Source organism: Helianthus annuus, chromosome 5, assembly GCF_002127325.2.
Source record: "Helianthus annuus cultivar XRQ/B chromosome 5, HanXRQr2.0-SUNRISE, whole genome shotgun sequence".
Classification (NCBI taxonomy): domain Eukaryota; kingdom Viridiplantae; phylum Streptophyta; class Magnoliopsida; order Asterales; family Asteraceae; genus Helianthus; species Helianthus annuus.
In genome coordinates, this window is record NC_035437.2 from 29,073,614 (window position 1) to 29,086,663 (window position 13,050).

Below are 13,050 nucleotides of genomic sequence, written 5' to 3' on the forward strand. Positions count from 1 at the left end.
CATTTTCGCCTACAATTTATCAACTTAATCCTTAAATCTCCTTATCAGATTTTTCAAAATTAAAACAAACTCATTTAAATCCATTAAATATAATATAAAATAATACAAAATAATTAACTTCATTACTAATTATAAAATTATTCCTGCTAAAATGTTTAAGAAAATGGCATGTTTCACTATTAGAATTACTCTTCTAATAACCAATAGGGTGGTGGTCTATTGGTAAAGACAAAACATTTAAAAACCTGTGTTTAGAATGAGAAAGTCTTTGATTTAAGTCCTACATACAACATAAATTAATAGAAATTGGCCGTTAAAAAAATCACTTTCCTACCTTTATCATTTACCATAATTATAATTTAAATATTAATTTTTAGTTTCTACAATGCATGCCAAATTATTATATAATCTCTATCTCTATATAATTATTTATTATATTTTATACCTAATAAATAAACCGTATTAAAAAAAATCTCATGAGACGCATGACACAATTCTAAGCACCCTTAATTTTTGTTTTTTGCCTAAATCGCATGTCCATTTAATTTACATGCGGAATCTAACCCACAATTCTAGGCACCTTTAATTTTTGTTTTTGCTTAAATCGTATGTCCATTTAACTTACATGCGGATTCTTACCTGATTTCCTTTTCAATATTACATTTAATGCATTACTTTCATTAACCTTACACGTTTTCACTATTTAAACTTTACAGTTTTTATAACAAAATTTTAATTCACTGTTTAAATTTAATAGTTATGATTCTCATTTTGTTTTGCCTTTTATACTTTCACATATTTAAAACTAGGTTAACACCCGTGTATTACACGTGTTAAATAAATTTATTACATGGATTCAATAAATGTAATTTTATATATTAAATAATTAAAAGGTTATATCTTTAAAAATCTCGTGTATTTTATGGGTTGAGTAAATGTGATTTTATATACAAAATAATTAAAAATATATTTTTAAAAACTCTGTGTATTAGACGAGTTGAATAAATATAACTTTATATACTAGATAATACAAAAAAAATATTTTTAAAAAACCCCGTGTATTGTACGGGTTGAATAAATTTAATTTTATATATACCTAATAATAAAAAATATATATTTCTTTAAAAACGTCGTGTATTACACATGTCGAATAAATCTATTTTTTTTATACCAAGGGCATGTTTGGCTAAGCTTTTTGAAACAACTTATTGACTTATTGGCTTTTTGAAAAGTCATAAGCTCTAAAATGGTGTTTGGCAATGAGGGTGTATGTGAGAGGGAAAAGTGACTTTTCCAAAAAGTCATTTCATACTGACTTTTCAAAAAGCCAATAAGTCAATAAGCTGTTTTCAAAAAGCTTAGCCAAACATGCCCCAAATAATAATAAAAAATTACATCTTTGAAAAAACTAACGAATATACTCGATACATGATTGATAGGGTAATTGCGGAGATGATTGTTAAAAAATAAGTATTATAATTAAGTTAGAGGGTGAGAGAGACCAGAAAACAAAAAAAAAAGGTGACACTGTCCCTTCTAATTTTATTTTAATAGTATAGATATATAGATATAGATTAGTATAAAGATAAAACCAAGGTACACTAATGCCATAACTAATTATAAAATATTAAAATAATAAAAATATGAAAAAGAAAACTATAATAAAAAATAATAGAAATTCAGGTGGAGGTATCATCGGGTGGTATCTCATCAAGGGAAGGGGAGGTAGTGGTGAAGTATAAAGAGACACTCAATACACCTCCAACAATTTCATCATCTCCCTCTCTCTCTCTCTCTTGTTTCTCTCTCTTCATTTACATACACTGTTCCTTCGATGCTCTTCTTCTCCAATTAATTTCCCCAAAATTCACTCTACTTTCCGCCATTAACTTCGCTTCTCAATCGCTGCAAACATGGGCGGCGATAAGGCTCTCAGTCTCGAAGAGATTAAAAATGAAACTGTTGATCTGGTATCAATTCAAACCCTAGTTTTCTTACTCTGTTTCTTGTTTTAGCATTTTTTTTGGCTAATTAAAGTTGAAAATTGAGTAATTAGTTGATGATTCTCTTGATTTTTTATTGAATTTCACATGAACAACATCAAAATCGTCGTTGATTAATGCATCACGTATCGTAATTTTGTTTCAACTTTGATTCACAAACAAAAGGTTTAATACAGTGATGATTACTTTTTATTATTCGTCAGTTACAAATTGATTAAAATAATAATCGGTTTAATGTGTGTACGGATGGGTATTCACGCTAATCGACAAATTTATTAGTTGTTTTTTTTTTCTCTTTTTTTTCTGTGTATGAATATTTAAGATTTTCTATTTAAGCTTCGTGATCATACACGAAGCTCGGTTTCAGGCTCGTTTTAACAACCGACTTAAAATAAATCAATAATAGAATTAGATTCTTGATTTTTGGTAATTTTATAAGTTTTTAACATCTACAACATAATGCGAAGCTTGAATTGCGACATCTCAACAGCGGGATTGAAATGTTATCTAATTACTACTCTTTAATTATTGATTTTTGGTAATTTTAAGTTTTTAACATCTATAGCAAACTTAAAGGTTGAATAAATATCAAATAGAGGTAAAGTAATAGCCTACGTATTGATCATGTTTCATGTGTGTTTTTTTGACTTTATTCAAATTGTTAGTCAAAGGGAGCCCTATCTTTAAGCAAAATTTATGGGAGGTAATTTGAATAAACGAGGAAAAAGAGGAGAAATCCACAGATTTTATATCTATATATTGTTATTCAAGATTTTTCAAATCCTTGAATTACTGAAAAATTACTGAAAAATCCGGATGTTTGTTAGGCCTCAAATCTGGATGTAAAATTGTAAAAAACATATTTTATTTGATTTATGCTGACTTGGACAAATGTTTTTAATTATGTGAAATTAAGAAAAATAGAGAGAAAGGGTATAATAGTAATTAAATAATTATTCAGACTGTGTCTGTTGAATGCGGGGAACGGGCAGTGTGTACCTGTCCGTGGTACCTTTAGTCTTATTTTATGTTACTTGTTTTTTTGCAATTTATTTATTTTTGTTTAACGGCTCTGACTCATGACTCCTTGGATTTATTAGTTGTATAAAAACTTTATATTTTTTTAGAGTAAATTACTTTTTGAGTTCCTGTGTTTTAGTGGTCTTAACTATTTGATTTTAGTCTCAAATGGTTAAAACGACTAAAACATAAGAGCATTCACATCCAATCCACTAAAAATATACATACATTCCACTAAAAAACAACTCCTATATCAATATATTTCCACTAAAAACAAATACTTTTTCTCTCTCTTTTTCAATATATATTACATTTTCTCTCTCCTCTACTCACAACCACTTTCAAAATATATTAAAAAATTATACAAGGTGAACAGTGTCCCCCCAAATATACAGATGAACAGTAACATTTTCTCTCTCATCCACTCACAACCACTTAAACCACTTTTTATAATTTAAAAACCCATCTCTCAAGATTTGGTGGATAGAATGTGAATGCTCTAAGGACTCAAAAGTAATTTACTCTATTTTTTAATGAAAATTTGTATTTACATATTACAAAATATTAATAGATTATAAGCTGTCAAGTGTTTCGAATATATAAAGAATCTTTTTATCTTGCCTTTTATTTTAGTTGCAAATTAGTTGTTATTTTATATTCTATATGCAAATATGGATCCTTTTCTTTTGCCCCACCCACTTTTTTTGGCACGGAATTCCTGAAATACCCTTTGCTTTTTTGTGTGACTGGGTTGGCTTTTAGGGACTTTTTGGTATTCGGTGCTTCACACACTAACACCCACCAGTTTTGGGTCCCTCCATATTGAGTTTGTGGAAAGTCAACTTGCGTTACTCAACCATCCATATCTTTGTTTGTGTTGTTTTTCTTTTAATTTATCTACCCCCATGTGAATATGTTTCTGGGAAAATCACTAAATGATCATTTTGACCCAACAAGATAAAAAAAGGTAGCATCTTGATCAAGAAAATTACCATTTATGCTATTTTAGATTGTTAGTACACTTTAACTTAATTAAAAGCTTTCACTCATTTTTTGTGTTATATATATATATGTTAACATCTCTCCATTAAACCATTCTAAAGTGTGTGTTAAAGTTGTGTGAATTGGTAAATAGAGTGGTTTTAATATAATATATGTGTGTGCCTTTGGTAAATAGAGTGGTTTTTCATAGCGTTTTATTCGTTTATTTAATTTAGAGTAAATTACGATTTTGGCCCATGTGGTTATATCACTTTTACCCTTTTAGTCCAAAAAAGAATTTTTTAACATCTGAGCCCTCAACGTCTTTTTTTCTAACCCTTTTGGCCCCTAACGTCTTTTTTTCTAACCCTTTTGGCCCCTAACGTCTTTTTTTCTAACCCTTTTGGCCCCTAACATTTAATGGATGGGGTTAGTGTTAGGGGCCAAAAGGGTTAGAAAAAAAGACGTTGGGAGCTCAGATGTTAAAAAACAATTTGAACTAAAAAAGTAAAAGTGATAGAACCACAGGGGTCAAAATCGTAATTTACTCTTTAATTTATTATTAAATTCCTAATTATTTAAAAATGAATTGTTCTCATTTTTAGTGGACTTTGATTCTCTTGCCTAATTTTTATGTGTTGGGTCATAATCATTGGAACCTGATACCATTTACATGAAATTGTGGAATATAAAAAGTAAAGATAAACATTAAGATAATCTAAAGCATCATTGTGACTAATATCTTATTTACTTTGTAATCAATTATTGTTTACTATAACTGAATTATTTTCCTTACTCTTTTTAATTAAAATACAAGATTTACAGTCGAATCTAACCTAATTATCCAAGGCATGTTATTTATGTAAACCTTTTCTTTTAGTGCTATAATGACCAATCCCATTGTAAATACCATGTTTAGTGCATGCGTTACAAGTATAATAATGACTAACATCTTAAGTGTTAGCTGACACATGTAGCTAACCGAATAATAACTGTCCCTTGATGTTTAACTCATAAGTTTATATCTAATCACAGGAGAAAGTACCCATTGAAGAGGTGTTTGAACAGTTGAAATGTAACCGAGAAGGTCTAAGTTCCGATGAAGGGGCTGCAAGACTTCAAATTTTTGGTCCTAACAAATTGGAGGAGAAAAAGGTATATGATCAATCATATTCATAATAATAGTCATGATCATACTTATTTTGTTTCTTTTCACCTTTCAAGTGCTTAATGTATTATTACCTTTTAAATGAACATAGGAAAGCAAACTACTCAAGTTTCTTGGGTTCATGTGGAATCCTCTATCATGGGTCATGGAAGCTGCAGCCATTATGGCAATTGCACTGGCTAATGGAGGCGGGAAACCACCCGACTGGCAAGACTTTGTCGGTATTGTTTGCCTTCTTGTTATCAACTCAACCATCAGTTTTATCGAAGAAAACAATGCTGGAAATGCTGCTGCTGCACTTATGGCTGGTCTCGCCCCTAAAACCAAGGTATTCATTTTATTAGTTAAAAAATGTAGAATCGATAATCGAGTTTAAATACTGACTAATCTGTTCTTACCTCAGGTTCTGAGGGATGGTAATTGGAGTGAACAAGAAGCTGCAATCTTGGTTCCAGGAGATATTATCAGTATCAAACTTGGTGATATCGTTCCTGCTGACGCACGTCTCCTAGAAGGTGACCCCTTAAAGATTGACCAATCTGCCCTTACTGGTGAATCGCTTCCTGTGAACAAGAACCCTTACGACGAGGTGTTTTCCGGTTCAACTTGCAAGCAAGGTGAAATAGAAGCCGTCGTTATCGCAACTGGTGTGCACACTTTCTTCGGGAAAGCCGCACACTTAGTGGATAGCACTAACCAAGTCGGTCACTTCCAACAAGTTCTAACAGCTATCGGAAACTTCTGTATCTGCTCAATCGCTGTCGGAATGTTGGTTGAGATTGTCGTCATGTATCCGATTCAGCACAGGGAGTACAGAAATGGAATCGACAATCTTCTGGTCTTGCTTATCGGTGGAATCCCAATCGCTATGCCGACGGTTCTTTCTGTCACCATGGCTATTGGATCGCATAGGCTTTCACAACAAGGAGCTATTACTAAAAGAATGACTGCCATTGAAGAAATGGCGGGAATGGACGTACTTTGCAGTGATAAAACCGGAACACTGACTCTTAACAAGCTTAGTGTTGATAAAAATTTGATTGAGGTTTTTGCTAAAGGTGTCGATAAGGATCAGGTTCTGCTTTATGCTGCTCGGGCTTCTAGGACCGAAAACCAGGACGCTATTGATGCGGCCATTGTTGGAACCCTTGCTGACCCGAAAGAGGTAATTTTTATTACCATCTATATATCATTTTGTACAAAAATTAGATCGTTATCAAATTAATTTAACTTTATCAAACATATATGAATGATTATGTAGGCACGAGCTGGAATTAGGGAGGTCCATTTCTTTCCGTTTAATCCTGTTGACAAGCGGACAGCTTTGACATACATCGATGAGCGCGGTAACTGGCATAGAACAAGCAAAGGTGCTCCCGAACAGGTAAATGTTTCACTTTTACTATCTATAGTTGTATACTCTCGTGCCTTATGTATCACTTGGTTACTAAATTCATGTTTCTCATTCTGAAATTTTGATTAGATTTTGACCCTCTGTGGATGCAAAGAAGATATGAAAAAGAAAGTTCATGCAATGATTGATAAATTTGCTGAACGTGGGTTGCGTTCTTTGGCTGTTGCGAAACAGGTCTGCGTTTTATTATCGTTTTTATCCACACACTAATATGTTGTTATGTTTGCTCATGATTACTTATTACTCTTGTTATCGTGATGAATTTGTAGGAAGTACCTGAAAAAAACAAAGAAAGCCCTGGTGGTCCATGGACGTTTATCGGATTGTTGTCGTTGTTTGACCCACCAAGGCATGACAGTGCTGAGACCATTCGCAGAGCTCTCAATCTCGGTGTCAATGTTAAGATGATTACTGGTAATTAATCATACTTACTGATAACTGAGTTACGAAAGCAATTATTTTTTTATTTTTTTTGTAACTAAGTCATATCTTTAATCGTTATATATAGGTGATCAACTTGCTATTGCTAAAGAGACTGGTAGACGACTCGGTATGGGAACAAACATGTACCCGTCTTCTTCTTTACTCGGTAACCACAAGGATGCATCGATAGCCGCTATCCCTATTGAAGAGTTGATCGAGAAAGCCGATGGATTTGCCGGAGTTTTCCCAGGTTAGTGGTTGGTATTATCGTAACAATAATATTCTTTTCAAGTTTCCTCACACTGAATCTGATTATGCAGAACACAAGTATGAGATTGTGAAGAAGTTACAAGAAAGAAAGCACATTTGTGGAATGACTGGTGATGGTGTGAATGATGCGCCTGCTTTGAAGAAGGCCGATATTGGTATCGCTGTTGCCGATGCTACAGATGCCGCAAGGGGTGCTTCTGACATCGTGCTTACTGAGCCCGGGCTTAGTGTCATTATCAGTGCAGTGCTTACCAGTCGCGCTATTTTCCAAAGAATGAAGAACTACACCGTTAGTTTATCTCTTTTTCTCAAATTATCATATTTATTTTCACGAAATCTGTTTTTTAATTAAACATGTTTTTTTCCTTTTCCCAGATCTACGCTGTTTCTATCACCATTCGTATTGTGGTAAGTTGTTTGTGACATTAAAATCATTATACTTGTGGTTACAATGAGTATACCGGCTAACTTGCTTGAAACGTTTTGTAGTTTGGATTTCTGTTCATTGCTTTGATATGGAAGTTCGACTTCTCTCCCTTCATGGTTTTGATCATCGCAATCCTTAACGACGGTTAGCTTTCACTTCTACCACACTCCAAAACACCAACGTTTTAACCGTCTTCATACTAATTTCAAGTTTCGTTAAATTTTCAAAGGCACAATCATGACAATCTCAAAGGATAGGGTGAAACCATCGCCATTACCCGACAGCTGGAAGCTAAAAGAGATCTTCGCCACCGGCATTGTGCTCGGAGGTTACCTTGCATTGATGACTGTCATATTCTTCTGGATCATGAAAGACACAAACTTCTTCTCGGTACGTGAAAAAACGAACGAATTAGAGACACGACAGTACGACACAACAGCACACAAATGACAAAGCTAACTCTTGTTTTCTTATTACCGTACAGGACACGTTTGGCGTTAAATCTTTGAGACACAGTGAAGTTGAGATGATGGCTGCTTTATATCTTCAAGTCAGTATAGTCAGCCAGGCTTTGATTTTTGTGACGCGTTCTCGCAGTTGGTCGTTTATCGAACGTCCCGGTCTCTTACTTTTGGGTGCCTTCTTAGCAGCACAACTGGTAAAAAACCTGCTTCTTTTCGTTTATCTATACTAACCGAATATCGTTTTCCAACAAACTAACTAACAGCTGTTATAAATACGAAACTTTCAGGTGGCAACGTTAATCGCAGTGTATGCAAATTGGGAATTTGCAAGAATCAAGGGAGTCGGCTGGGGATGGGCTGGTGTCATCTGGCTCTACAGCATCGTGTTCTACTTCCCGCTCGATCTTATGAAATTCGCCATCCGATATATCCTTAGCGGGAAAGCATGGAACAACTTGCTTGAAAACAAGACTGCTTTCACAAGCAAGAAGGATTATGGAAGAGAAGAGAGAGAGGCCCAATGGGCTCTTGCTCAAAGGACATTGCATGGGCTCCAACAACCCGAAACCTCCAACATCTTTAACGAAAAGAGCAGCTACAGGGAGCTGTCTGAGATAGCGGAACAGGCTAAGAGGCGCGCTGAAGTTGCAAGGTATGTTGTTATCCGTATTTCAAACTAGTTTTTAATTTTCTTTTTAAAAATGGAAAGTTTTATAAATTTTGGTGATGTATATACAGGCTTCGGGAGGTGCTTACACTGAAGGGGCATGTTGAGTCGGTGGTGAAGCTGAAGGGGCTAGATATCGACACGATCCAACAGCATTACACAGTGTGAGAGAGCAGTGGGAAACAAGTCTTTTGTTCTTTTAACTTATTATATTAATAGACTAGTAGAAGTTGATAACTCGTGTGGGGAAAAGGTATTTTGTGCTTTTGGAATGTAACCCCCCGAAACTGTTTACTTGTTCTGTTTTTCTAGTGCAATTCCAAGTATTACAGCATATGGTTGCTGCTGTTTTGTGTATGTTTTACAAAGAATGAAAGCCAAGTCAAGTCTTTTCCAAAACTTTGCTCTATGACTATCACATCAAGCCCTCTTTTATAGGGTAGAAACTGTTGAGATTGAAATTTGGGTTCAAAGGTGGAATTCGGGTCTGACATCTGGTCAGTTGTAATGTTTCCGTCCATTACTTTTTGGGCCGTAACTGCAAACGTGGCAATAGTTATGCCATTTTCAAGTTTTTCTAGCATGTTTGCCTCGTCTAGTTGGTCCATGTATGATCGTGTTTGCTCTTGTGTTAACTTCGTATCAGATGTAGTGGAATCCTAACTCTTATTGTACATAATTGTCTATACAAGTAGCGTTCGACAAGTTTTGTAGCACACGAATAAACATTCTTATAACCAAAGTAATCTGGGGTGACATGAAGTAGCTGTATTCAACAGGAAAAGGAAAAAAAAATAACATTCTTATTGTACATAATTGTCTATCGTGTGGCCACGAAAGTCTTCCTTTGGGAGAGCCATAGGTCCGACGTCATGGTTACAAAAAAGGTATTTGGATTCAGCAAGTTCAGCATATGTTTCTTGATTATTATTAGTGTCGAGTTGAAAGTTCTAGCCTTCCTTTCCATTCTTCACCAGGCTGCAATGTAACCGGCTTTTCGATTGCTGCTGCCTCTACAGCAATCATGTATTTGTACTCATCTTCTCGTAAATCCACTATAGTTTTGGCTTTCTTTTCCCACGGATTCCACACCACTAACACGCGAAAAAAACAACACAAAATTTTGTTACTTATGTTCTACTTCAAATACAAAATCACCAACGTTTCAAAAAAAAAAAATACAAAATCACCAAGAAATTCAGAACTTAAAAATGCAATCTCACCGGCATCAGGAAGTCCATCTTTTCGAACGAAAACCGTACGCTTGTTTCCATGATCCAGAACGGCAACCTTCTTTGGAGTGCTAAGATATATCCTGTCAAACTGAGGAAACAATCGGCACTACATAAGCCTAACCATATATGGCAAAGTAATCAAAGTGAGGTAACAAAAGTACCTCTGAATCAATGGTTATCGTATCTTTAGTTTCTGTAAATCGCGTCCTGTTCTGTAAATTGTCAAGATAATCAAGCTTCGCCATTCCTTTCACTTCAACTTCACTGGAGGAAAAATATCAGGATGTGTTGTTTAAAAACCGTTCAACATTGATCGAAAACAAACAATGAACGAGATCAACTAATTGTTTCATAGGATACCGGATGAAACATGTGAAACCAATTCACCTTATATTTGAAACAGAAAAATAGGTGTGATGTGCAAATGTGAAAGTAAACGGCTTTCCAACATCGTCGGTATTTCTGATACAAGATGTTAACACTAAGTCTCCTCCAGGTGTTAGAGTAACCCTCATTCGAAACTCAAATCTACAAATAAACAAATAGTCTATGAGAAAATAGAACTTCATAATCATTTATTTACAATGAAGTTAATAATCAATACAACCGGATTTTCTAGAAGACAAGATGGTCATATACCTGTGAGGCCATATCTTCAAATCTTCTTCGGTCGGCTTTAGTAACAAATCAACGAAAACTCCATTGGTGACCTTGAATGTATCTGGAGATGGTTTGTTGTCTATGGTCCAGAATCTGTTCCTAGCAAATCCATGTGATTGAAGAGAGCCAAGATTTGAGAACTGCATACAAATTCATGTCAATAACTACAATAAATGAATAAAAAATTAGTGAATTGACCAACTGAAAAGATGATGAAGATACATACTTGAGGAAATACAGTAGGAATACCCCCGCGTATCGGCTTTGGAGGGCTAAATATTGCCTGCAAAAATGCATACTTTCTGGGTGATTGAAGAAGATGAACACAAGGTACAAATAGAAAGGGTGCCGCTAAAGACACAAGACCTCACCTGTCACATCATATGGGCCGTGTGACAAGGCGAAAGTTGTCATACAGGCCGTATCACAGGGCCAAAATACGTTATACGAGGCGTATGACAAACAGACAAAGCAAAAAAAGGTCATATAAGACGTATGGGCTTGTCGGTAGTTACATCAGTCATTTCTTTGTCGGTCAAACATAATATAATTTTGTCCTATGATGTGACCTGTATCATATGACCCGTAAGACGATACAAATCCGTATCCTATGGTTTGCCGACGGTCAAATCAGTCATTTCTTTGTTGGTCAAAACATCATACGGGCCATTTGATTTGGCCCTCATACAACCCACATGACCATTTTTCACCATATCATGTGGTCTATTTTGATCCCTTTCCGTGCTACCATATGACCCGTATGACCATACGACCCATATGACACGTCAATGGTGTCTGGATAGTGCGTAAATGACATTTATATAGCATTGCCAATAGAAATCATGGATAGGTGGTACCTTACTACTGAGAAAAATCAACTCTTCACCTTGCTCATTCTTCCAAGATGTCACATGAGCTCCATAAAGATACACCTGCAATATTTTGTTTCAAATCTAGATCATTTGTGTAATGTGTACCCAAAACCAATCAACAATGTGTTGTCATACATACATACCTCCACACTACTGCCATGAGTTTGACGAAGAATGACTTTTTCTAGACCATTAATGCCTTTAGTAACTTCAACAGATTTGTTACCAGTCGTTGTTGCCTCAACAATCTCTGTATATACTACTACAAGTACACTTACAAATAAGATTGTATGTAGCAACCTCATCATTTGTCTAGATGAACATACAATCATAGGGATTCTATCTATTAATAAGCTGAGTTTATCATCTGTGGCTGTCAGAAATCGAAGACTTTTTTATTTATTTATATTTTTTTAGGGCGTGTTGACTTAGTAAACGGAGACTTTTTGAAGGTGGGTGTGACTGGGTAAATGGAGACTTTTCTAAAGAACGGCATTTAACATATGGAGATTTTTTTGTGTTTACTTTTTTGGAATGATATTTGAATTCATATGAGTTATGACATATGCCCATGATTATCGCATAGTATCAACATCTTAGGAAACTGTTAGAATAATAATAATTAAAATACTAGAATTTGATGAAAGGTATATAAAGTTTATTAACTTTTTTACTAGAATTTGATGAAAGGTGTATAAAGTTTAGCAACTTTTTGTCTATCATTAACTATTGAGATATTTGATTTATTGTCTATCATTAACTATTGAGATATTTGATTTATTTCATTTCATTTATAAACGTCAATCACGGTCACCTAATTAAAAATGTAACGCTATATTATATTAACTAACTGGGTGGAGATATAATAAGAAGTTTATTTGGCTAAAAAGGCTATAAAGTGATCTTGACTATCCATTTAATTAATCAAGGACTAAGGGGAGGAGGGGTGGTTCACTAGTGATAGTTTAAATTACACTTTTCGTCCTTTATGTTTGTGTCGGATTGCAATGGATAGCCTTTATCTTCAATAATTACAGTCACGGTCCTTTATTCGGAAAACCCATTACACCCTACGTCCTTTAACACTAACCTAGTTAAATTTTTCAGTTAAGTCTAAACATATGCCTTGCACACAAGGGTAAATTGGTAGTTTCGCTCATTTGTTTATGTAAAAAACCTAATCCCTTCAGTCTTCTCTTCAGTCTTCTCTAACCTAATATGTATCTCTCTCCAACCGCAACCGCAACCGCAACCTCCATCACCACCGCCATATCCTAGTCACCAACATCGTATCCCGCAACCACCACCACCAAATTTGTCCACCAAGCCCCACCACCACCATCGAATCCAGCCACCACAGTCGGAAATTGATATCGGAAGGAAGTTGCAGCTTAGCCGCCGGAAGAATGACGATTTCATTCTAGTTCTCCGCTTGAAACGATCCAT

At 34.9% G+C, this 13,050-nt stretch overlaps 2 protein-coding genes across 2 annotated transcripts; one reads left to right on the forward strand and one right to left on the reverse strand.

Moving 5' to 3' along the window:
- Window positions 1–1,658: 1,658 nt before the first annotated feature.
- Window positions 1,659–9,236, forward strand: LOC110940643 (plasma membrane ATPase 4). The gene is made up of 15 exons (XM_022182195.2): window positions 1,659–1,970; window positions 5,040–5,159; window positions 5,264–5,500; window positions 5,576–6,337; window positions 6,434–6,556; window positions 6,656–6,760; window positions 6,856–7,000; window positions 7,095–7,259; window positions 7,330–7,568; window positions 7,655–7,687; window positions 7,769–7,850; window positions 7,936–8,096; window positions 8,191–8,364; window positions 8,458–8,822; window positions 8,909–9,236. Exons 1-15 carry the CDS (start codon window positions 1,914–1,916, stop codon window positions 9,003–9,005), a joined length of 2,865 nt encoding a protein of 954 aa, XP_022037887.1. The 5' UTR covers window positions 1,659–1,913; the 3' UTR covers window positions 9,006–9,236.
- Window positions 9,237–9,521: 285 nt separating this feature from the next.
- LOC110940642 (putative glucose-6-phosphate 1-epimerase) lies at window positions 9,522–11,977 on the reverse strand. Its single transcript, XM_022182194.2, has 8 exons — window positions 11,748–11,977; window positions 11,590–11,664; window positions 10,959–11,015; window positions 10,712–10,872; window positions 10,460–10,600; window positions 10,234–10,336; window positions 10,061–10,160; window positions 9,522–9,931 (listed from the first exon to the last, which is right to left on the reverse strand). The coding sequence occupies exons 1-8, from the start codon at window positions 11,934–11,936 to the stop codon at window positions 9,768–9,770; spliced, it is 990 nt and encodes a 329-aa protein (XP_022037886.1). The 5' UTR covers window positions 11,937–11,977; the 3' UTR covers window positions 9,522–9,767.
- Between the last annotated feature and the right edge of the window lie 1,073 nt (window positions 11,978–13,050).

Coding starts and splice junctions, on each gene's coding strand:
- LOC110940643 (XM_022182195.2), top strand. CDS start 1,914: ATGGGCGGCGATAAGGCTCTCAGTCTCGAAGAGATTAAAAATGAAACT. Junction 5,501..5,575: donor GTCTCGCCCCTAAAACCAAG/GTATTCATTTTA, acceptor TTCTTACCTCAG/GTTCTGAGGGATGGTAATTG. Junction 7,569..7,654: donor AAAGAATGAAGAACTACACC/GTTAGTTTATCT, acceptor TCCTTTTCCCAG/ATCTACGCTGTTTCTATCAC.
- LOC110940642 (XM_022182194.2), bottom strand. CDS start 11,936: ATGATTGTATGTTCATCTAGACAAATGATGAGGTTGCTACATACAATC. Junction 11,665..11,747: donor CTCATGGCAGTAGTGTGGAG/GTATGTATGTAT, acceptor AAAATATTGCAG/GTGTATCTTTATGGAGCTCA. Junction 9,932..10,060: donor AGATGGACTTCCTGATGCCG/GTGAGATTGCAT, acceptor TTCGCGTGTTAG/TGGTGTGGAATCCGTGGGAA.